The following is a 24,841-nucleotide window of genomic DNA, read 5'->3' as shown; positions in this document are numbered from 1 at the left end:
TTTTCAGGAAGCACCGTGGCAGGCCCCCCAAAGGGGCAGATGTCCACCATGCACTGCGTCTGCTTCTGCAGTCGGCCCTCCAGTGCCGTTTTCTTTCACCTGCAAAGGGCCTTAATACGTGAACCAGCTGCTGGCGACTGTTAGTCTTGCTCTGTTTAAACAGTAGCAAGTTGCAGAGTGTTCCTTTGAAGACACCGCAAGTCACGTGTGTCAGTTACTCCTGAGAGCTTGCTGGGGCGCCTGCCTCTCCATTCTTTAAGATGAGCAGAGGTTTAAAAAAAAAGTGAGTTTGGGGAATGAGCCTTGAAAGTCCTTCCAGCTTCAGGACCAGCACTTGCTCTGACAGTCTGACTTCTGCCCTGTGGGCCGGCGCTCCTGCAAATGGGCAGTGTTTCAAGAGAGGACTGAGCCTCATGCAGATCCATCTCATGGGAACCCTGAAGCTTCACTGACCAACAGAGGCTCCACCTGGGCGACTTGAAACATGCTTAAAGGGTTTATCCGTCATTCATCCCGATGAGTTTAGTTCTGTTTTCCTCTTGGATTTCATTGATATTTCTGCATACCATCAAAGCCCTGTCTTATGATTGATCATGAGGTGGGACTTAGAAATGCGCTAAGTACCTGTGGATTTTAGAATGTGTCAAAGCCCTCGAAGCTGAAACAGAGGACTGACATGGCGAGGGCCCGGGGTCCCCCACGGTGGAACTGTAGTGTCCTGATCGCAGCTGGTGGGCTCCGTACCCGGGCAGGACGGGCTCTACTGGAGCAGCCAGTGTCCAGAAGGAGCTTCTGTCTCTACCCCTTGGCACTGGCCACTCATTTTATAGAAGAGATTTTCTTTAGACCAGAGTTTATTAGAAAGCCAAGGAAAATGAGAACACGTCCCCCTGTGAAGTACCTGCCACACATAGCCCTGTTGAAGCCAGGTTGGTGGCTGTCGGGTCTTTGGCATCGAGATCAGTCTGTTGGCCTCGGCCCTGGTAAGCCCCACAGGCCAGGGGTCTGGAGGAAGGATGGGGTGCGGCCTGCAATAGGTGAGGCTATGGAACCCTGACAAAGCAGGGGCTGTGTTAGAGGAGTGATCCATGCACAGGAGGGAAACCAGGAGGAGGTCTTGGCGTATACCACACTGCTTACCCCTTTCCTGAAGCAGGCACAGGACCCAAGGTGGCGTGGCACCCTGTGGCCCACCATGCTTTCAGAGCAGCAGCCTCTGCAGAGACACTGGACCCAGAAAAGCCACCGCCTGAGTGTCCCCCAGCCACGGCCACAATCCCCACAGCTTTCATGCTTCAAGCAGCATATTTGTTCTCTGATGGTTCTGGAGGCCAGGAGTCCAGACCAGACCTCCCTGGGCGGCCGCTGGGGTGTGGGCAGGCCGTGCCCTCCAGGGGCTCCAGGTGCTCCGTTCCTCGCGCTCATCACCTCAAGAGCTGTGCTCCTTGCATTCCCGGGCTTGTGGCCTTCTTCGCCTCACCCTAACCTTTGCCTCCGTGGTCATATCCCTGATTCTCACCCCGACCCTCCGTAGTTCCATCAGTCCCAGACGATTACCCAGCATCATCTCCCATCCAAGATCCAAGTGTGATGGTGGCCACCGAGTCCACTCTGGCACGTGTGATCACATCCGCGGTTCTGGGGCTGAACCGGGATGTCTGGGGGGACATGCCCACCTCCCCCTCATCCTGCCATTTCCCTTGTTGAACCTTCAGTTGTGATGTCCCAGTGGCTTCTGTCCTGCTGGCTGGACTCAGCTGGTGCACTGAGAGGCAGACACTTTTTTTTTTTTTTTTTTTTTGAGACGGAGTCTCGTTCTGTCACCCAGGCTGGCACTGCAACCTCTGCCGCCCGGGTTCAAGCGATTCTCCTGCCTCAGCCTCTCGAGTAGCTGGGGTTACAGACATCTGCCACCACGCCCAGCTCATTTTTGTATTTTTAGTAGAGATGGGGTTTCACTATGTTGCCAGGCTGGTATTGAACTCCTGACCTCAGGTGATCTGCCCACCTTGGCCTCCCAACGTGCTGGGATTACAGGCATGAGTTACTGCACCTGGCCGGCAGGCACTTTTAAAAAACTTGTTGCTATACAATTTCCACACAGTGTCATGGCAGATGCACCCCGTGCAGCTCAACAAGCCCTGCATGCTTCCAGACTCCAGCACCAAGAACCCGAGTCAGGCTACAGACAGACCCCGGCCCCACGGGGCCCTCTCAGTGGAAACCAGGCGGGTGAACCCAGCCCATGGGACACCGGGTCCAAGTCCCACACATGAACAGTCATGCTGGGAGCTCTGGTACCCAGGTTCTCCGGCTGGGCTCTGTCTGGCGTCCATCTGTGTTGTCGCAAGCGGCGCTCATTGTGACTTTCTTCCATGTGGCATTCCATGGCACGAACCGGGGCCGTTACGGATCAAATCATGCACGTGGCTGTGCCTGCCTTTGGGCACAGACCCAGGGGGGACATGGCTGTTGTGCGTGTGTGCTGAGCTCCAGTACATGTCACCCGTGTTCTAAGGGGTCTGTGCCACTCTGGCTGTGCACCGTGGCATGTGAGCCCCATGGCATCACCCCTTCTCCAGCACACAATGCTGCTGTCTAATTTTAGCCACTCTGGTGGGTGTGTAGTGGAGCCTTTTCGCGGTTTAAATATGCATTTCCCTGCTGACTAGCGGCGTTGAAAACCCTTTGTATCCTCACCAACCATCTGGGTGGCTTCTCTTTGTGTTTTCTGTTTCCTGTTCCCTCCAATCACACCTTGCAGAGCTGATTGTGCAGGGCTGGCTCACTGAAGCTGCCGTGGCCACGGACGGTGAGGCTGAGACCATTTCCTCCTGTCTGTTGTCTAAAATCATCCCCTAAGGCATTTGTGGATGCAACTGATGAAACCGCCTAAGTCTGCGGTTTCCTTTGTGGGATATTTTTTTCACTACTGTTTTAATTTTTGTAACTTCTGTGATAATAATACCATGCAGATTTTCTATTTCCCCTTGATGTTTTATTATATTTTGTTTAAAGAATTTGTCCGTTTGACCTAAAATGACAACTGTCTTTTTTTTTTTTTTCAAGACAAGGTCTAACTCTGTTGTCCAGGCTGGAGTGCAGTGGTGCAATCTCGGCTCACTGCAGTCTCAGCCTCCCTGGGCACAGGCGATCCTCCCACCTCAGCCTCCTGAGTAGCTGGGACTACAGGCACACCTGGCTAATTTTTGTATTTTTAGTAGAGGCGGTTTCACCATATTGGCCAGGGTGGTCTTGAACTCCTGACCTCAATTGATCTGTCCACCTCAGCTCCCCAAATTGCTGGGATTACAGGCCTGAGCCACCATGCCCAGCCAATTTTTGTATTTTTTTGTAGCAATGGGGTCTTGCCATGTTGCTTAGGCTAATCTCGAACTCCTGGGCTCAAGCAATCCACCACCCACCTCGGCCTCCCAAAGTGCTAGGACTACAGGTGTGCACCACTGCGCCTGGCCCAAATATCAACTGCCTTGGCATGACGTTGGCATAGCACTGTCTTGATTTACGTGACACCTGTGGCAACGTCTGCTTCTCCACCCCTGTGTGAGCTTGTGGGGGCGGCCACAACAAAGCACTGCGGCTGGCAGCTTCAATAGCAGACATTGGCCAACTCAGTTCTGGAGGCCACGGTCCCAGATCAGGTGTGGGCAGGACTGGCTCCCTCTGAGGCTGCGAGTGATGCTCTGTGTCAGCCTCTCCTTGGCTTGTACATGGCCGTCTTCTCCCTGTGTCCTCACATCACCTTCCCTTGATGCCCGTCTGTCTCTGTGTCCAGATTTCTCCTTCTTATAAGGACACCAGTCACTGGCTTAGGGCCACCCTAATGACCCCATCTTAACTAATCACACGTGCAAAGATCCTATTTCCAAATAAGGGCACATTCTGAAGTTCTGGGGGTTAGGACTTTAACACGTAGATTTTGGGGAGGACACAGTACAATCCGTAACAACTTCTTATGAGATCAGAGGTGGGACTTGGACCCCGGACCCAATTGAGGACTAGCTGAAACACGGCCAGGGCGGAAGCGGCTTTCCATGAGACACGCCCACCAGTGTTTACCATTGCCGTGGCAACCCCCAGGCGTTACCACCCACTTCCATGGCAATGACCCCACTACCCAACGGTTACTACCCCTTCCCTAGAAATTTCTGCATAAACCGCCCCTTAGTCTACATGTAATTAAAAGTGGGTACAAACCTGACTGCAGACCTGCCCTGAGCTGCTGCTCTCAGCACACCACCTATGAGGAGCCCTGCCTGGCAGGAGCAGCCCCGGGGCTGTCACACCACCTGTGGGGAGCCCTGCCCTGGACGCACTGACTTCGGGAACCCTGGCCTCGGTGCACCGCCTGTGGGGAGCCCTGCCCCACGGGAGCAGTCCTGGGGCTGTCACACTGCCTGACCTGTAACCCTGCTGCTTCCATACAGCTGTTTCCTTCCACCCTACTGAGGCAGGAGAATAGGGTCTGGAGGTGGGGAACCTAAGGCTGATTCATGCTGACTTCCTAGAACTAAATCAAAAGGAAAACCCCAACTTTCCATGCCCAAGTTACCAAAGAACCAGAAGCTATTCCCTCTGCAACACCTCCCCCTTTTTTCTGAGTGGCAGATGAAAAATTGAAAGTACCTCTGATGAGTCCCCTCCTGCAACCAATCAGACTGGTCGTGGGCCAAGTCTTCATTTGTATGGGAATATAATGCTGTAACTTCACTTCAGCCTCTGTTCGCTTCCCACAAGCAAGCCAACCAACTGTGGGTCACTACTTCATTTACATAGGGCATACACCAAGTAACCAATGGGAAACCTCTAGAGGGTATTTAAACCCCCAAAATTCTGTACCTGGGCTCTTGGGCCACTTGCTTGAGCCCACTCCCACTCTGTGGAGCGTACTTTTGTTTTAATAAATCTGTGCTTTTTTTTTTCATTCCTTTGTGGATTTTGTCCAATTCTTAGTTCAAAACACCAAGAACCTGGACACCCTCCACCGGTAACACTACCACTGGCTCATCCTTGAGTGAAGCCAAGAACCCTCACCTGCTAAGCCCCACTTTGGGGCTTGCGTGTCCTGCATCACTTACATAGTTACTTGTATCTTTATTTTTCTGGAATGACCTGTTTTTGTCATTTTCATTTTTATTAGTTTTTCTTAGAAGAGTAAATGTTAAATGTTTAGCTTTGCTGATTGTTGATATTTTGTTTTCTCCTTCACTAATTTCTGCTCAGATCCATTACTTGTTTCTTTGTACATTCATTGGTCTATTTTCATATTTCATTTCATACCTTTAGAGCTGGTTAATGAGCTCATTAATCTTTAGCCTTGTTCTAGGAACTTTCACTTCTGGACAAAATGAAGCAACAGGAACGGGATTCGTCCTCCCATTTGACATGACAACACCACCAACAATAGACTAGACAAAATGTATGAAATCACAGCCCTAAAGATCCTGAAGCTCGGCCAGGGAAAGAAGGTGAACCTCAAAAGGCAGGAGCCAAATGCAGCAAGCCTACAATCACTTACCTGGGAAGACTGTCCGGGCAATGGTGTCCACCTGAGGCTGGACCTGGTCGTCTCCCTGGGGCGAGGAGATGGAGCTGGAGACCAGGGAGGCCAAGGTGGCTGAGGTCTGAGAAAGCACTGGAGGAGTGAACTGTGTGGAAACTGGGCTTCGGGATATGTGGCTGATGGCTGGTCGGCATGTGTGTCAGAAAAAGGACTGGATTACAGGAAAAGGTCCAAATAAGAACCACCCAATAGGATTGGAAGGAATGGTGCTCGCACAGCAATAGTGCCAGTTCTAATTAGCCAGAGTAGAAAAGCTTCTAATTCACCAGGTTTTTTTGTTGTTATTTATTTTGTTTTGTTTTTGTTTTTGTTCGTTTGTTTTTGAGACAAGGTCTTACTCTGTTGCTAAGGCTGGAGTGCAGTGGTGCGATCTTGACTCACTGCAATGTCTTCCTCCCGGGTTCAAGCAATTCTCCTGCCTCAACCTCCTGAGTAGCTGGGAGTACAGGTGCATGCTACCATGCCTGGCTAATTTTTGTATTTTTAGTAGAGACAGGGTTTCACCATGTTGACCAGGCTGGTCTCAAACTCTTGGCCTCAAGTGATCCACCCATCTCAGCCTCCCAAAGTGCTGGGATTACAGGCATGAGCCACCGCCCCCAGCCCTAATTCACCAGGTATTGACTGGAGTACTCAGTAGAGCCTGGCCTCAGAGACAGGGTCTCACTGTCACCAAGGCTGGAGTACAGGGGTGCGACCTTGGCTTACTGCAGCTATGACCTTCCCAGGCACAGGTGATCCTCTCACCTCAGCCTCCCAAGTAGCTGGGACCACAGGCACATGCCACCCCATGTGGCTAATTTTTATATTTTTTGTAGAGACAGAGTTGCACCATGTTGCCCAGGCTGGTCTCAAACTCCTGGGCTCAAGTGATCCTGATCCACCTACCTTAGCCTCCCAAAGTGATGGGACTACAGGCGTGAGCCACCACGCCCAGCCCAAACGTCAATTATCTTGGCATGATGACTCTTTGGAGTACTCCAGTCAATACCGTGTGAGTTAGAAAAGCTCAATTCACAAGGTATTGACCGGCGTATTCAGAAGAGTCTGGCCTCAGTAGCGGAGAAAAAACCTTCCTCATGGATCAACCCCTGCCCTGGTCCCACTTACTGGAGCCCAAGCACAGGATTCAGAAGGATCGAGTTTTTCCAAGGAATGTAACTGTTTCCCAGGAAAAAACTAAACAATATTTTTAGGAACACAAAAATATACATCACCAAACAAGATGAAACGCACACTGCGTGCATCCATATTACCAGGCATGCGAGGAAGCAAGGAAACAATTCCCGCAATGGGGAGAAAACCACCCAGAGCTGACCGGGGAGCGACAGACATGACAGAATTAGTAGAAAAGGACATTAAACCCGTTATTCACCTTTATTCTGCGTGTTCAAGTCGCTAGAGGAAAGATTAAGATGTTAAGGCAGAGACATGGAAGATAGCAAAAGATCATTGTCAAACATCTACAGATAAAAAGTGCAATGTCTGAGAAGAAAAATACATTGGATTAGATCAATGGAAGATGAGGCATTGCAGAAGAAAAGATTAATGGATTTGAACACACAGCAACAAAAACTACGTGCAGTGAAACACAGGAAAAAAAAGATAAACGAAAAGAAAAGGGCATCAGTGAGCTTCAGCAGAAGTTCCATCGGCCTTACATATGTGTAAGCAGAGGCCCTGTAGGAGCAGAGGCAGGGGGAAAATACTTTAAGAAATAATGTGTAAAAGTTTTTCAAATATGAGGAAAAACATAAAACCACAGATCCAAGAAGCTCAACAAAACAAAGCACAAGAAACAGGAAGAAATTAAAAGTTATATCACAGTCAAATTGCTGAAAACCAGCAACAAAGAGAATATCTTAAGAGTATCAGAGGAAAAGAGATTAATGACAGGCCAAGAAACAACGAAAACAATACAGATTTCTTGTAGGAAACAACACAAGATAAAAGACATTTTTTAAAACCAAAAGGAAAAAAAATGCTACATTAAAATGTTTTTTACCCACTGAAAGTATATTTCAAAACATATTTTAGGCCAGGCTTGGTGGCTCACACCTGTAATCCCAGCACTTTGGGAGGCCAAGGTGGGTGGATCACTTAAGGTCAGGAGTTCGAGACCAGCCTGGCCAATATAGCGAAACCCCATCTGTACCAAAAACACAAAAATTAGCTGGGTGTGGTGACACATGCCTGTAATCCCAGGTACTCAGGAGGCTAAGGCAGGAGAATTGCTTGAACTGGGAGGCAGAGGTGGTGAGCCAAGATTGCACCAGTGTACTCCAGGCTTGGTGACAGAGTGAAACTCCATCTCAAAAACAAACAAACAAAATACATATACATAAATATATATACACATATATATACATATATAAATATATATACCTATATATACATATATACATATATAATATATATACATATATACATATATATATTATATATACATATATAAATATACATATATAAATATACATATAAAAATATATACATATAAAAATATATACATGTATAAATATACATGTATAAATATACATATATAAATATATACATATATACATATATAAATATACATATATAAATATATACATATATAAATATACATGTATAAATATACATATATAAATATATACATATATAAATATACATATATAAATATATAAATATATAAATATGTACAAATATATACATATATAAATATATATACACATATATAGATATATAAATATATATACATATATACATATATAAATATATATACATATATAAATATATATACATATATAAATATACATATATAAATATACATATATAAATATACATATATAAATATATATACATATATAAATATGTACAAATATATACATATATACATATATACATATATATACATATATAAATATATACATATATACATATATACATATACACATATATAAATATATATACATATACACATATATACATATATAAATATATACATATATAAATATATATACATATATACATATATATAAATATATATTAAAAAACTTTTGGCTGGGCACCTTTCCAAATCTCATGGCACATATAAGTCTCATGGTAACCTCAAATAAAAAAACATATAACAGATACACCAAAAATAAAAACCAATAAATTAAATCATGCCACCAGAAGAAATTACCTTCACTAAAAGGAACACAGGAAGGAAAGAAAGAAGGAAGAGAAGACCATGAAACAACCAGAAAACAAACAACAAAACAGCAGGAGTAATTCCTGACTTATCAATAATAATGCTGGGTGTAAATGGACTAAACTCTCCAATCAAAAGACATAGGGTGGCTGAATGGATGAAAAAAACAAGACTCAATAATCTGTTGCCTACAAGAATATACTTCACCTATAAAGGGACACATAGACTGAAAATAAAAGGAAGGAAAAATATTCTATGCAAATGGAAACCAAAAAAAGAACAGGAATAGCTATACTTATATCAGACAAAATAGATTTCAAGACAAAAAGTACAAAAAGAGACAAAGTAATTATATAATAATAAAGCTAAAAGATATAACAATTGTGAATTTATATGCGCCCAACACTGGGACACCCAGATATATACAGCAAATATTATTAGAACTAAAGAGACAGAGAGATCCCCATACAATAATAGCTGGAGACTTCACCCCGCTTTTAGCATTGGACAGATCATCGAGACAGAAAATCAACCAAAAAATTGGACTTAATCTATAATATAGAACAAATGTACCTAATTGATATTTACAAGACATTTCATCCAGTAGTTGCAGAATATGCATTTTTTCCTCAGCATATGGATCATTCTCAAGGATAGACCATATATTAGGCCACAGAACAAGCCATTAAAAATTCAAAAAAATTGAGCCAGGCATGATGGCTTATGCTTGTAATTACAGCACTTTGGGAGGCTGAGGTGGGAGGATCTCTTGAGTACAGGAGTTTGAGACCAGCCCGGGCAAAACAATGAGACCCTGTCTCTACAAACTTTTTTTTTTAATTAGCCAGGCATAGTGGTGTGTGCCTGTAGTCCCAGCTACTTAGGAGGCTGAAGTGGGAGGATCACTTGAGCCCAAGAGTTCAAGGCTACGGTGAGCCATGATTGCAACACCACACGCCAGCCTTGGTGACAGAATGAGACCCTGTCTCAAAAAAAAAAAAAAAAATTCAAAAAAATTGAAATAATATAAAGCATCTTCTCTGCCACAGTGGAATAAAACCAGAAATCAACAACAAGAGGAATTTTGAAAACTATACAAACATGTGAAAATTAAACAATATACTCCTGAATGACCAGTGAGTCAATGAAGAAATTAAAAAGGAAATTGAAAAATTTATTTAAGCAAATGATAACGGAAACATAACCTCTCAAAACCCACGGTATACAGCAAAAGCAGTGCTAAGAAGGAAGTTTATAGCTATAAGCAGCTACATCAAAAAAGTAGAAAAGCCAGGCGCAGTGGCTCATGCCTGTAATCCCAGCACTTTGGGAGGCCAAGGCAGGCAGATCACCTGAGGTCAGGAGTTCGAGACCAGCCTGACCAACACAGAGAAACCTTGTCGCTACTAAAAATACAAAATTAGCTAGGCATGGTGGCACATGCCTGTAATCCCAGCTACTCGGGAGGCTGAGGCAGGATAACCACTTGAACCCAGAAGGTGGAGGTTGCGGTGAGCCGGGATTGCGCCATTGGACTCCAGCCTGGGTAACAAGAGTGAAACCCTGTCTCAAGAAAAAAAAAAAAAGTAGAAAAACTTAAAAATACAACCTAATGATGCACCTTAAAGAACTAGAAAAGCAAGAGCAAACTAAACCTAAAATTGGTAAAAGAAAAGAAATAATAAAGATCAGAGCAGAAATAAATGAAACTGAAAGATAACAATACAAAAGATCAACAAAATTAAAAGTTGGTTTTTTGAAAAGATAAACAAAATTGACAAACCTTTGCCCAGACTAAGAAAAAAGGAAAGAAGACCTAAATAAATAAAGTCAGAGATGAAAAAAGAGACATTACAACTGATACCACAGAAATTCCAAGGATCACTAGAGGCTACTATGAGCAACTGTACACTAATAAATTGAAAAACCTAGAAAAAATAGATAAATTCCTAGATGCATACAACCTACCAAGATTGAACCATGAAGAAATCCAAAGCCCAAACAGACCAATAACAATAATGGGATTAAAGCCATAATAAAAAGTCTCCTAGCAAAGAGAAGCCCAGGACCCAATGGCTTCCCTGCTGGATTTTACCAATCATTTAAAGAAGAATGAATTCCAATCCTACTCAAACTATTCTGAAAAATAGAGGAAAGAATACTTCCAAACTCATTCTACATGGCCAGTATTACCCTGATTCCAAAACCAGACAAAAACACATCAAAAACAAACAAAAAAACAGAAAGAAAGAAAACTACAGGCCAATATCCCTGATGCATACTGATACAAAAATCCTCAACAAAACACTAGCAAACCAAATTAAACAACACCTTCGAAAGATCATTCATTGTGACCAAGTGGGATTTATTCCAGAGATAGAAGGATGGTTCAACATATGCAAATCAATCAGTGTGATACATCATCCCAACAAAATGAAGTACAAAAACTATATGATTATTTCACTTTATGCAGAAAAAGCATTTGATAAAATTCAGCACCCTTCATGATAAAAACCCTCAAAAAACCAGGTATACAAGAAACATGCAGGCCAGGCACAGTGGCTCACACCTGCGATCCCAGCACTCTGGGAGGCCAAGGTGGGATGATTGCTTGGGCCCAGGAGTTTGAGACTAGCCTGGGCAACAAAATGAGACCTGGTCTACAAAAAACTTTTTAAAAAAATTAGCCAGGCATGATGGCATATGCCTGTAGTCCCAGCTAGTCTGGAGGCTGAGGTGGGAGAATCACTTAAGCCTAGGAGGTCGAGGCTGCAGTGAGCCATGAACATGTCACTGTACTCCAGCCTAGACAACAGAACAAGACCCCACTGAAGAAGGAGAAGGAGAAGGGAGAAGGGAGGAGGAGGAGAAGGAGGAGGTGGAGGAGAAGGGGAAGGGGAAGGGAAAAGAGGAAGAAGAAGAAACATATTTCATAATAAGAGCCCTATATGACAGACCGAGGTAGTATTATGAGGAAAAACTGAAAGCCTTTCCTCTGAGATCTGGAAAATGACAAGGGCCCACTTTCACCACTGTGATTCAACATAGTACTAGAAGTCCTAGCTAGAGCAATCAGATAAGAGAAAGAAATAAAAGGCATCCAAACTGGAAAGGAAGAAGTCAAATTATCCTGTTTGCAGATGATATGATCTTATATCTGGAAAAGACTTAAGACACCACTAAAAAACTATTAGAGCTGAAATTTGGTACAGCAGGATACAAAATCAATGTACAAAAATCAGTAGTATTTCTATATTCCAACAGCAAACAATCTGAAAAAGAAACCAAAAAAGCAGCTACAAATAAAATTAAACAGCTAGGAATTAACCAAAGAAGTGAAAGATCTCTACAATGAAAACTATAAAACATTGATAAAAGAAATTGAAGAGGGCACAAAAAAAGAAAAGATATTCCATGTTCATAGATTGGAAGAATAAATACTGTTAAAATGTCCATACTACCCAAAGCAATTTACAAATTCAATGCAATCCCTATTAAAATACTAATGATGTTCTTCACAGAAATAGAAGAAACAATTCTAAGATTTGTACAGAACCACAAAAGACCCAGAATAGCCAAAGCTATCCTGAGCAAAAAGAACAAAACTGGAAGCATCACATTACCTGACTTCAAATTATACTACAAAGCTATAGTAACCCAAACTACATGGTACTGGCATAAAAACAGACGAGACATGGACCAGAGGAACAGAATAGAGAATCCAGAAACAAATCCATGCATCTACAGTGAACTCATTTTTGACAAAGGTGCCAAGAACATACTTTGGGGAAAAGATAATCTCTTCAATAAATGGTGCTGGAGGAACTGGATATCCATATGCAAAATAACAATACTAGAACTCTATCTCTCACCATATACAAAAGCAAATCAAAATGGATTAAAGGCTTAAATCTAAGACCTCAAACTTTGCAACTACTAAAAGAAAACACTGGAGAAACTCTCCAGGACGTTGGAGTGGGCAAAGACTTCTTGAGTAATTCCCTGCAGGCACAGGCAACCAAAGCAAAAACAGACAAATGGGATCACATCAAGTTAAAAAGCTTCTGCCCAGCAAAGGAAACAATCAACAAAGAGAAGAGACAACCCACAGAATGGGAGAATATATTTGCAAACTATTCATCTAACAAGGAATTAATAACCAGTATATATAAGGAGCTCAAACTACTCTATAAGAAAAACACCTCATAAGCTGATTTTCAAAAATAAGCAAAAGATCTGGGTAGACATTTCTCAAAATAAGTCATACAAATGGCAAACAGGCATCTGAAAATGTGCTCAACACCACTGATCATCAGAGAAATGCAAATCAAAACTACTATGAGATATCATCTCACCCCAGTTAAAATGGCTTGTATTCAAAAGACAGGCAATAACAAATGCCAGTGAGGATGTGGATAAAAGGAAACCCTTGGGCACTGTTGGTGGGAATGGAAATTGCTACCACTATGGAGAACAGTTTGAAAGTTCCTCAAAAAACTAAAAATAAAGCTACCATACAGCAATCCCATTGCTAGGTATATACTCCAAAAAAGGGAATCAGTGTATCAACAAGCTATCTCCACTCCCACATTTACTGCAGCACTGTTCATAGCAGCCAAGGTTTGGAAGCAACCTCAGTGTCCATCAACAGACGAATGGAAAAAGAAAATGTGGTGCACATACACAATGGAGTACTATGCAGCCATAAAAAAGAATGAGATCCTGTCATTTGCAACAGCATGGGGGGCACTGGTCAGTATGTTAAGTGAAATAAGCCAGGCACAGAAAGACAAACTTTTCATGTTTTCCCTTACTTGTGGGAGCAAAAATTAAAACAATTGACATAGAAATAGAGGAGAATGGTGGTTCTAGAGGGGTGGGGGACAGGGTGACTAGAGTCAACAATAATTTATTGTATGTTTTAAAATAACTAAAAGAGTATAATTGGATTGTTTGTAACACAAAGAAAGGATAAATGCTTGAAGGTGACAGATACCCCATTTACCCTGATGTGATTGTTACACATCGTATGCCTGTATCAAAATATCTCATGTACGCTATAGATATAAACCCTACTATATTAAAAATTAAAATTTTAATGGCCAGGCACGGTGGCTCATGCCCGTAATCCCAGCACTTTGGGAAGCCGAGGCGGGTGGATCACCTGAGGTCAGGAGTTTGAAACCAGTCTGGCCACCATGATGAAACCCTGTCTCTACTAAAGATACAAAAATTAGCCAGGCGTGGTGGCACATACCTGTAGTCCCAACTACTCAGGAGGCTGAGACAGGAGAATCGCTTGAACCTGGGAGGCGGAGGTTGCAGTGAGCCGAGATCATGCCACTGCACTGCAGCCTGGGTGACAGAGCAAGACTCCATCTCAAAACAAAAACAAAAAAAAGAAGATTAAAATTTTAATTTTTATGTACCCTATAAATATATACTCTACTATATTAGAAGTTAAAAATTAAAACAATTATAAAAGGTAATTAACCACTTAATCTAAAATAAGAACAATGTATTGTGGGGTTTCTAGCTTCTGAAGAAGTAAAAGTTATGGCCACAATGGCAGAAATGTGAGGAGGGAACAGTGGAAGTTACTGTTGTTAGACGCTCATGCTCTCTGTAAGTGACTTAATTTTAACCAAAGACAGGCTGGGAGAAGTTAAAGAGGCGTTCTATAAACCCTAAAACAACTGCTAATAATGGTGAAAGGTAATCTCTATTAATTACCAATAATTACAGATATCTCTAAAATCGAGCTGCAGAATTGGCACATCTGATTACACTGTGTTTTTGTGTCCGTCTTGTTTCTTCCACCTCTCATTCACGGTGCTTTTTTTCTTGTATGCTTGGAGATTTTCGATTGCGTGTTCGTGTTTGGTTAAACTTAATCTGTATGAATCCTGAAACGAAAAATGTTGGTGATTTCCTCCAGAAGAATTAGAGTACCTGGCAGGAAGCAGGTGGCTCTGTGGACCTGAGCCACTTCAATCTTCAAGGGTCTCTGGCCAAGACTCAGGTGCAAGGCAGAGGCCTGATGACCCGAGGGCAGGAAAGCTCGGGTGGGAAGGGGCGATGAGAAGGCTGCCTCGCTGGTGAGCAGCGCACGAAGTGCCCTTATTTACGCTTTGCAAAGATTGCTCTGGATACCATCTGGAAAAGGCGGCCAGCGGGAATGCAAGGAGTCAGAAGCCTCCTGCTCAAACCCAGGTCAGCAGCTATGGCGCTCGCCCGGGCGTGTGCCAGAGGGAGAGGAGTCAAGTCACCTCGAAGTATGGCTTAAATCTTTTTTTCACCTGAAGCAGTGACCAAGGTGTATTCTGAGGGAAGCTTGAGTTAGGTGCCTTCTTTAAAGCAGAAAGTCATGGAAGCACCCTTCTCAAGGGAAAACCAGACGCCCGCTCTGCGGTCATTTACCTCTTTCCTCTCTCCCTCTCCTGCCCTCGCGGTTTCTGATCGGGACAGAGTGACCCCCACGGAGCTTCTCCGAGCCCCTGCTGAGGACCCTCTTGCAAAGGGCTCCACAGACCCCCGCCCTGGAGAGAGGAGTCTGAGCCTGGCTTAATAACAAACCGGGATGTGGCTGGGGGCGGACAGCGACGGCGGGATTGAAAGACTTAATTCCATGAGTAAATTCAACCTTTCCACATCCGAATGGATAATTTTATCTTACTATTTTCTTAAATTTCATCAAATAACATTCAGGAGTGCAGAAATCCAAAGGCGTACAACAGGAACTGAGCTATGTTTGCCAAGGTCCAAGGATTTAATAACCATGTTCAGAGGGATTTTTCGCCCTAAGTACTTTTTATTGGTTTTCATAAGGTGGCTTAGGGTGCAAGGGAAAGTACACGAGGAGAGGACTGGGCGGCAGGGCTATGAGCACGGCAAGGCCACCGGGGAGAGAGTCCCCAGCCTGGGAGGCTGACAGCAGGACCACTGACCGTCCTCCCTGGGAGCTGCCACATTGGGCAACGCGAAGGCGGCCACGCTGTGTGTGACTCAGGACCCCACACCGGCTTCCTGGGCCCACCCACACTAACCCAGGAAGTCACGGAGCTCTGAACCTGTGGAAACGAACATCACCCTTGCCTGCCTGCTTCCCTGGGTGGGTCAAGGGTAATGAAGTGGTGTGCATGAAATGGCCATGTAAATTATACGACTATACTGATGGGGACCGTTCCTTCCATCATTATTCATCTTCACCCCTAAGGATTGAATGATTCCAGCAACTTCTTCAGGTGTGACAAGCCATGACAAAACTCAGTACAAACACCATTCTTTTACTAGGCCCACAGAGCGCGGCCCACACCCCTGATATAGTAAGAGTCCAGGAGAGATGAGGCTGCTTTCAGCCACCAGGCTGGGGTGACAACAGCGGCTGGAACAATCTGTTCCTTTAGACTAGTAGACCCTGGGAGACAGGACCCTGAGGCTGCCCTGGCACGCAGTCCCCCAGATTCTAGGGCCTGGTTGCTGCTTCCCGAGGGCGCCATCTGCCCTGGAGACTCACCCTGAGGTGCCACACTGAGGCCAGCCCTGTCTCCACACCCTCCGCCTCCAGGCCTCAGCTTCTCCAGCAGCTTCCTAAACCCTGGGTGGGCCGTGTTCCAGCGCTGCTGTCTCAACTGTCCCACTGTGTCTTGTCTCAGCAACGTAGCTCGCACGGTTCCTCCTTACATGGGGTGTCTGTCTCCTTCCCCAACACTCACATGCGTTGAAGGGAGGAGATTCTGCGCCTCCCAGACTGGCTCCTCTGAGCCTGAACCTGGCTCGTGGCCCCCGATGCAGGTTCCTGGCGTCCGGCTGCACGCTGACCTCCATTTCCAGGCGCTCCCCCTCTCCTGTCATCTGCCGGGGCCTGCCGGTGTGTTCTTCTGTTTCTGTGCTCCTTTCCACGTCCAGCTGCGTGTGTCTCTGCCCGCTAGGGTCCCGGGGTTTTTATAGGCACAGGACGGGGGCGTGGTGGGCCAGGGCGCTCTTGGGAAATGCAACATTTGGGTGTGAAAGTAGGAGTGCCTGTCCTCACCTAGGTCCACGGGCACAGGCCTGGGGATGGAGCCCTCGCCAGGGACCCGCCCTTCTCTGCCCAGCACTTTCCTGCCCCCCTCCCTCTGGAACACAGAGTGGCAGTTTCCACAAGCACTAAGCATCCTCTTCCCAAAAGACCCAGCATTGGCACCCCTGGACATTTATCCCACAGCCCTGGGAATTCACGTGACTATGCACATCATGTACAAACTCCCGTCCACGACCGACCCCCGCTGTTTTATTTTAATAGCTACAAAGCGGGGAAATCCCTGCTAAAATGTCCTTTAACAAACTGGTTAAACAAACGGGTCCATCCGCACGGTGGACAGTTCCTCACAGTGAAGAGGAACATGCCGTTTATAAAGCCTGCAGGCATCTCAAGGGAATTACGCTGAGTCAAAACTGCCACCTCCATGGGATACATACGCAACATGCTCAAAAAGAAAGAATTTCACCCCATGGCAGGGGAGTGGTTAGGGGGGTTAAGGACAGTGGGGGCAGCAGCTGGGGGCTACTGCACGCACCTTTTACTAAAGCCAGTTTCCTGGTTCTGATGGTATTGGCTCAGTTATGGGAGACTAACCATAGGGGAGTGGGGATGGGGGAACCCGGAGGCTGTGCCATCTTTGCCATGCCCGAGTGTCCTGGGCAGGATAATGCTCTAGAGATGCCCACGTCCTGATTCCCCCAGACCTGTGGACAGAACCCGCCCGGCCCCAGGGCCTTTGCAGGTGTGATCACCGTGAGGACCCTGAGGTCCGGGATCCTTCGGGATTACCTGCAGGCCCGAAAAGTAATCCAGGGGTTCTGGGAGGAGGCAGGCAGGAGGGTCAGATGGGGGCAGCCTCAGGACGATGGAGGCAGTCAGTCCGAGGCTGAAAAGGGAGGGGGGGCCTCAAGCCCAGGCCTGCAAGCGCCTCCAGAAGCTGGAAAAAACGGGGAAGGGACCCTCCAGGAGCCTGCAGCAGGAAGGCACGGCTGGCCCTTAACCCACCAGGGCCCAGCGTGGACCTCCGGCCTCCGTGCCATAGGAGGGCACTCGCGCTGCCCTTCTAGCATGAAGTGTGTGGGGATTTGCAGAAGCAACAGGAAACCCATGCACTGTGAATCTAGGATTATTTCAAAACAAAGGTTTACAGAAACATCCAAGGACAGGGCTGAAGCGCCTCCAGGCAAGGGCAGGGCAGGCACGAGTGATTTTATTTAGCTATTTTATTTTATTTACTTACTTTCTGAGACAGAGTTATGCTCTTGTTGCCCAGGCTGGAGTGCAGTGGCATGATCTTGGCTCACTGCAACCTCCGTCTCCTGGGTTCAAGCAATTCTCATGCCTCAGCCTCTCAAGTAGCTGGGATTTCAGGCGTGCACCACCACACCCGGCTAATTTTGTATTTTTAGTAGAGATGGGCTTTCACCATGTTGGTCAGGCTGATCTCAAAATCCTGACCTCAGGTGATCCGCCCACCTCAGCCTCCCAAAGTGCTGGGATTACAGGCATGAGCCACTGCACCTGGCCTATTTAACCATTTTAAAACTTCCCTGGGCTCAAGTCACACCCACTGGTAAGGAGTTCATGGAGTTCAATTTCCCCTTTACTCAGGAGTTACCCTCCTTTGATATTTTCTGTAATTCTTCATAGACTAGGGATACACCGTCTCTTGACATATTCACAGTTTCTGTGACCACCTGTTATCCCATGGGACCCACTGCAGGGGCTGCGATGCCCCCACCCTGCCAGCAGCTGGGAGGCTGCAGGCTTCAGGTCCCAGTGGGGTTGCCATCTGCCAGTAGAAACCTGATGTAGAATCAGGGCGCGAGTGTGGACACTGTCCTGAATCTCAATGTCTCAGTGTGTGCTGAAACATGTAGAAATTAAAGTCCATCCCTCCTACTCTACTGGGATTGAGCCCCTTCCCTATTCCCCCACAGGGGCAGAGGAGTTCCTCTCACTCCTGTGGAGGAAGGAATGATACTTTGTTATTTTTCACTGCTGGTACTGAATCCACTGTTTCATTTGTTTGTTTGTTTTGTTTTGTTTTGAGAGGGGGTTTCACTCTTGTTGCTCAGGCTGGAGGGAGTGCAATGGCGCGATCTTGGCTTACTGCAGCCTCTGCCTCCCAGGTTCAAGTGATTCTCCTGCTTCCGCCTCCCATTTGGCTGGGATTACAGGCACCCGCCACCATGCCCAGCTAATTTTTTGTATTTTTAGTAGAGACGGGGGTGGGGGTGGGGTTCACCATGTTGGCCAGGCTGGTCTCGAACTTCTGACCTCAGATGATCCACCTGCCTCTGCCTCCTAAAGTGCTGGGATTACAGGTGTGAGCCACCATGCCCAGCTCAGAATTTACTCTGTTTAGAAACATCTGGGTCTGAGGTAGGAAGCTCACCCCACTCAAGTGTTGTGGTGTTTTAAGCCAATGATAGAATTTTTTTATTGTTGTTAGAACATTCTTGATGTTTTACACTGTGATGACTAAGACATCATCAGCTTTTCAAAGACAGACTAACTGCACCCATAATACTGGGGTGTCTTCTGGGTATCAGCGATCTTCATTGAATGCCGGGAGGCGTTTCCTCGCCATGCACATGGTGTTAATTACTCCAGCATAATCTTCTGCTTCCATTTCTTCTCTTCCCTCTTTTAAAATTGTGTTTTCTATGTTGGCTGCAGAGAACCAGAGTAAGCTACAACTTAACTTTTGTTGGAACAAATTTTCCAAACCGCCCCTTTGCCCTAGTGGCAGAGACAATTCACAAACACAGCCCTTTAAAAAGGCTTAGGGCTCACTAAGGGGATTTCTAGAAGAGCGACCTGTAATCCTAAGTATTTACAAGACGAGGCTAACCTCCAGCGAGTGTGACAGCCCAGGGAGGGTGCGAGGCCTGTTCAAATGCTAGCTCCATAAATAAAGCAATTTCCTCCGGCAGTTTCTGAAAGTAGGAAAGGTTACATTTAAGGTTGCGTTTGTTAGCATTTCAGTGTTTGCCGACCTCAGCTACAGCATCCCTGCAAGGCCTCGGGAGACCCAGAAGTTTCTCGCCCCTTAGATCCAAACTTGAGCAACCCGGAGTCTGGATTCCTGGGAAGTCCTCAGCTGTCCTGCGGTTGTGCCGGGGCCCAAGGTCTGGAGGGGACCAGTGGCCGTGTGGCTTCTACTGCTGGGCTGGAAGTCGGGCCTCCTAGCTCTGCAGTCCGAGGCTTGGAGCCAGGTGCCTGGACCCCGAGGCTGCCCTCCACCCTGTGCGGGCGGGATGTGACCAGATGTTGGCCTCATCTGCCAGACAGAGTGCCGGGGCCCAGGGTCAAGGCCGTTGTGGCTGGTGTGAGGCGCCCGGTGCGCGGCCAGCAGGAGCGCCTGGCTCCATTTCCCACCCTTTCTCGACGGGACCGCCCCGGTGGGTGATTAACAGATTTGGGGTGGTTTGCTCATGGTGGGGACCCCTCGCCACCTGAGAACCTGCAAAGAGAAATGACGGGCCTGTGTCAAGGAGCCCAAGTCGCGGGGAAGTGTTGCAGGGAGGCACTCCGGGAGGTCCCGCGTGCCCGTCTAGGGAGCAATGCGTCCTCGGGTTCGTCCCCAGCCGCGTCTACGCGCCTCCGTCCTCCCTTTCACGTCCGGCATTCGCGGTGCCCGGAGCCCGACGCCTCGCGTCCGGACCTGGAGGCAGCCCTGGGTCTCCGGATCAGGCCTGCGGCCAAAGGGTCGCCGCACGCACCTGTTCCCAGGGCCTCCACATCACGCCCCTCCCTCGGGTTACCCCACAGCCTAGGCCGATTCGACCCCTCTCCGCTGGGGCCCTCGCTGGGGTCCCTGCACCCTGGGAGCGCGAGCGGCGCGCAGGCGGGGAAGCGCGGCCCAGACCCCCGGGTCCGCCCGGAGCAGCTGCGCTGTCGGGGCCAGGCCGGGCTCCCAGTGGATTCGCGGGCACAGACGCCCAGGACCGCGCTTCCCACGTGGCGGAGGGACTGGGGACCCGGGCACCCGTCCTGCCCCTTCACCTTCCAGCTCCGCCTCCTCCGCGCGGACCCCGCCCCCGTCCCGACCCCTCCCGGGTCCCCGGCCCAGCCCCCTCCGGGCCCTCCCAGCCCCTCCCCTTCCTTTCCGCGGCCCCGCCCTCTCCTCGCGGCGCGAGTTTCAGGCAGCGCTGCGTCCTGCTGCGCACGTGGGAAGCCCTGGCCCCGGCCACCCCCGCGATGCCGCGCGCTCCCCGCTGCCGAGCCGTGCGCTCCCTGCTGCGCAGCCACTACCGCGAGGTGCTGCCGCTGGCCACGTTCGTGCGGCGCCTGGGGCCCCAGGGCTGGCGGCTGGTGCAGCGCGGGGACCCGGCGGCTTTCCGCGCGCTGGTGGCCCAGTGCCTGGTGTGCGTGCCCTGGGACGCACGGCCGCCCCCCGCCGCCCCCTCCTTCCGCCAGGTGGGCCTCCCCGGGGTCGGCGTCCGGCTGGGGTTGAGGGCGGCCGGGGGGAACCAGCGACATGCGGAGAGCAGCGCAGGCGACTCAGGGCGCTTCCCCCGCAGGTGTCCTGCCTGAAGGAGCTGGTGGCCCGAGTGCTGCAGAGGCTGTGCGAGCGCGGCGCGAAGAACGTGCTGGCCTTCGGCTTCGCGCTGCTGGACGGGGCCCGCGGGGGCCCCCCCGAGGCCTTCACCACCAGCGTGCGCAGCTACCTGCCCAACACGGTGACCGACGCACTGCGGGGGAGCGGGGCGTGGGGGCTGCTGCTGCGCCGCGTGGGCGACGACGTGCTGGTTCACCTGCTGGCACGCTGCGCGCTCTTTGTGCTGGTGGCTCCCAGCTGCGCCTACCAGGTGTGCGGGCCGCCGCTGTACCAGCTCGGCGCTGCCACTCAGGCCCGGCCCCCGCCACACGCTAGTGGACCCCGAAGGCGTCTAGGATGCGAACGGGCCTGGAACCATAGCGTCAGGGAGGCCGGGGTCCCCCTGGGCCTGCCAGCCCCGGGTGCGAGGAGGCGCGGGGGCAGTGCCAGCCGAAGTCTGCCGTTGCCCAAGAGGCCCAGGCGTGGCGCTGCCCCTGAGCCGGAGCGGACGCCCGTTGGGCAGGGGTCCTGGGCCCACCCGGGCAGGACGCGTGGACCGAGTGACCGTGGTTTCTGTGTGGTGTCACCTGCCAGACCCGCCGAAGAAGCCACCTCTTTGGAGGGTGCGCTCTCTGGCACGCGCCACTCCCACCCATCCGTGGGCCGCCAGCACCACGCGGGCCCCCCATCCACATCGCGGCCACCACGTCCCTGGGACACGCCTTGTCCCCCGGTGTACGCCGAGACCAAGCACTTCCTCTACTCCTCAGGCGACAAGGAGCAGCTGCGGCCCTCCTTCCTACTCAGCTCTCTGAGGCCCAGCCTGACTGGCGCTCGGAGGCTCGTGGAGACCATCTTTCTGGGTTCCAGGCCCTGGATGCCAGGGACTCCCCGCAGGTTGCCCCGCCTGCCCCAGCGCTACTGGCAAATGCGGCCCCTGTTTCTGGAGCTGCTTGGGAACCACGCGCAGTGCCCCTACGGGGTGCTCCTCAAGACGCACTGCCCGCTGCGAGCTGCGGTCACCCCAGCAGCCGGTGTCTGTGCCCGGGAGAAGCCCCAGGGCTCTGTGGCGGCCCCCGAGGAGGAGGACACAGACCCCCGTCGCCTGGTGCAGCTGCTCCGCCAGCACAGCAGCCCCTGGCAGGTGTACGGCTTCGTGCGGGCCTGCCTGCGCCGGCTGGTGCCCCCAGGCCTCTGGGGCTCCAGGCACAACGAACGCCGCTTCCTCAGGAACACCAAGAAGTTCATCTCCCTGGGGAAGCATGCCAAGCTCTCGCTGCAGGAGCTGACGTGGAAGATGAGCGTGCGGGACTGCGCTTGGCTGCGCAGGAGCCCAGGTGAGGAGGTGGTGGCCGTCGAGGGCCCAGGCCCCAGAGCTGAATGCAGTAGGGGCTCAGAAAAGGGGGCAGGCAGAGCCCTGGTCCTCCGGTCTCCATCGTCACGTGGGCACACGTGGCTTTTCGCTCAGGACGTCGAGTGGACACGGTGATCTCTGCCTCTGCTCTCCCTCCTGTCCAGTTTGCATAAACTTACGAGGTTCACCTTCACGTTTTGATGGACACGCAGTTTCCAGGCGCCGAGGCCAGAGCAGTGAACAGAGGAGGCTGGGCGCGGCAGTGGAGCCGGGTTGCCGGCAATGGGGAGAAGTGTCTGGAAGCACAGACGCTCTGGCGAGGGTGCCTGCAGGTTACCTATAATCCTCTTCGCAATTTCAAGGGTGGGAATGAGAGGTGGGGACGAGAACCCCGTCTTCCTGGGGGTGGGAGGTAAGGGTTTTGCAGGTGCACGTGGTCAGCCAATATGCAGGTTTGTGTTTAAGATTTAATTGTGTGTTGACGGCCAGGTGCGGTGGCTCACGCCTGTAATCCCAGCACTTTGGGAAGCTGAGGCAGGTGGATCACCTGAGGTCAGGAGTTTGAGACCAGCCTGACCAACATGGTGAAACCCTATCTGTAACTAAAAATACAAAAATTAGCTGGGCATGGTGGTGTGTGCCTGTAATCCCAGCTACTTGGGAGGCTGAGGCAGGAGAATCACTTGAACCCAGGAGGCGGAGGTTACAGTGAGCTGAGATTGTGCCACTGCACTCCAGCCTGGGCGACAAGAGTGAAACTCTGTCTTTAAAAAAAAAAAAGTGTTCGTTGACTGTGCCAGGACAGGGTAGAGGGAGGGAGATAAGACTGTCCTCCAGCACAGATCCTGGTCCCATCTTTAGGTATGAAGAGGGCCACATGGGAGCAGAGGACAGCAGATGGCTCCACCCGCTGAGGAAGGGACAGTGTTTGTGGGTGTTCAGGGGATGGTGCTGCTGGGCCCTGCCGTGTCCCCACCCTGGTTTTCTGGATTTGATGATGAGGCACCTCCGCTCCAGCCCCCTTTTGGCTCCCAGTGCTCCCAGGCCCTACAGTGGCAGCTAGAAGTCCCGATTTCACCCCCTCCCCACAAACTCCCAAGACATGTAAGACTTCCGGCCATGCAGACAAGGAGGGTGAACTTCTTGGGGCTCTTTTTTTTCTTTTTTTCTTTTTATGGTGGCAAAAGTCATATAACATGAGATTGGCACTCCTAACACGGTTTTCTGTGTACAGTGCAGAATTGCTAACTCGGCGGTGTTTACAGCAGGTTGCTTGAAATGCTGCGTCTTGCGTGACTGGAAGTCCCTACCCATCGAACGGCAGCTGCCTCACACCTGCTGCGGCTCAGGTGGACCACGCCGAGTCAGATAAGCGTCATGCAACCCAGTTTTGCTTTTTGTGCTCCAGCTTCCTTCGTTGAGGAGAGTTTGAGTTCTCTGATCAGGACTCTGCCTGTCATTGCTGTTCTCTGATTTCAGATGAGGTCACAATCTGCCCCTGGCTTGTGCAGGGAGTGAGGTGTGGTCCCCGGGTGTCCCTGTCACGTGCAGGGTGAGTGAGGCGTTGCCCCCAGGTGTCCCTGTCACGTGTAGGGTGAGTGAGGTGCGGTCCCCGGGTGTCCCTGTCCCGTGCAGGGTGAGTGAGGCGCCGTCCCCGGGTGTCCCTGTCCCGTGCAGGGTGAGTGAGGCGCCGTCCCCGGGTGTCCCTGTCCCGTGCAGGGTGAGTGAGGCGCCGTCCCCGGGTGTCCCTGTCCCGTGCAGGGTGAGTGAGGCGCCGTCCCCGGGTGTCCCTGTCACGTGCAGGGTGAGTGAGGCGTTGCCCCCGGGTGTCCCTGTCACGTGCAGGGTGAGTGAGGCGTTGCCCCCGGGTGTCCCTGTCACGTGCAGGGTGAGTGAGGGGTGATCCCTGGGTGTCCCTGTCACGTGTAGGGTGATTGAGGCGTGGCCCCCGGGTGTCCCTGTCACGTGCAGGGTGAGTGAGGCGTGGTCCCCGGGTGTCCCTGTCACGTGTAGGGTGATTGAGGCGCGGCCCCCGGGTGTCCCTGTCCCGTGCAGGGTGAGTGAGGCGCTGTCCCCGGGTGTCCCTGTCCCGTGCAGGGTGACTGAGGCGCTGTCCCCGGGTGTCTCTGTCACGTGTAGGGTGAGTGAGGCGCGGTCCCCGG

The 24,841-nt window shown here is 49.7% G+C and overlaps 1 protein-coding gene across 3 annotated transcripts in view; it reads left to right on the top strand.

Moving 5' to 3' along the window:
* Nucleotides 1–20,906: 20,906 nt before the first annotated feature.
* The window catches only part of TERT (telomerase reverse transcriptase), a 50,156-nt gene continuing 46,221 nt past the window's right edge, over nucleotides 20,907–24,841 (top strand). For 2 of the 3 annotated variants that reach the window (XR_010157111.1, XR_001717411.4), the window contains exons 1-2: nucleotides 20,908–21,204; nucleotides 21,309–22,662. Coding sequence is in view for 1 of the 3 variants with exons in the window: in XM_016952902.4 (XP_016808391.2) it covers nucleotides 20,986–21,204; nucleotides 21,309–22,662 (1,573 nt within the window). In the remaining 2 variants the exon portion in view is untranslated. Of the gene's footprint in view, nucleotides 21,205–21,308; nucleotides 22,663–24,841 lie in introns of all 3 variants that reach the window. The other variant, XM_016952902.4, reaches the window with a different exon arrangement.

The sequence above is a fragment of the Pan troglodytes genome, chromosome 4 (genome assembly GCF_028858775.2).
Source record: "Pan troglodytes isolate AG18354 chromosome 4, NHGRI_mPanTro3-v2.0_pri, whole genome shotgun sequence".
Lineage (NCBI taxonomy): Eukaryota > Metazoa > Chordata > Mammalia > Primates > Hominidae > Pan > Pan troglodytes.
Note: the sequence above shows the minus strand (reverse complement) of the source record. Positions and strands in the feature narration are given on the sequence as shown.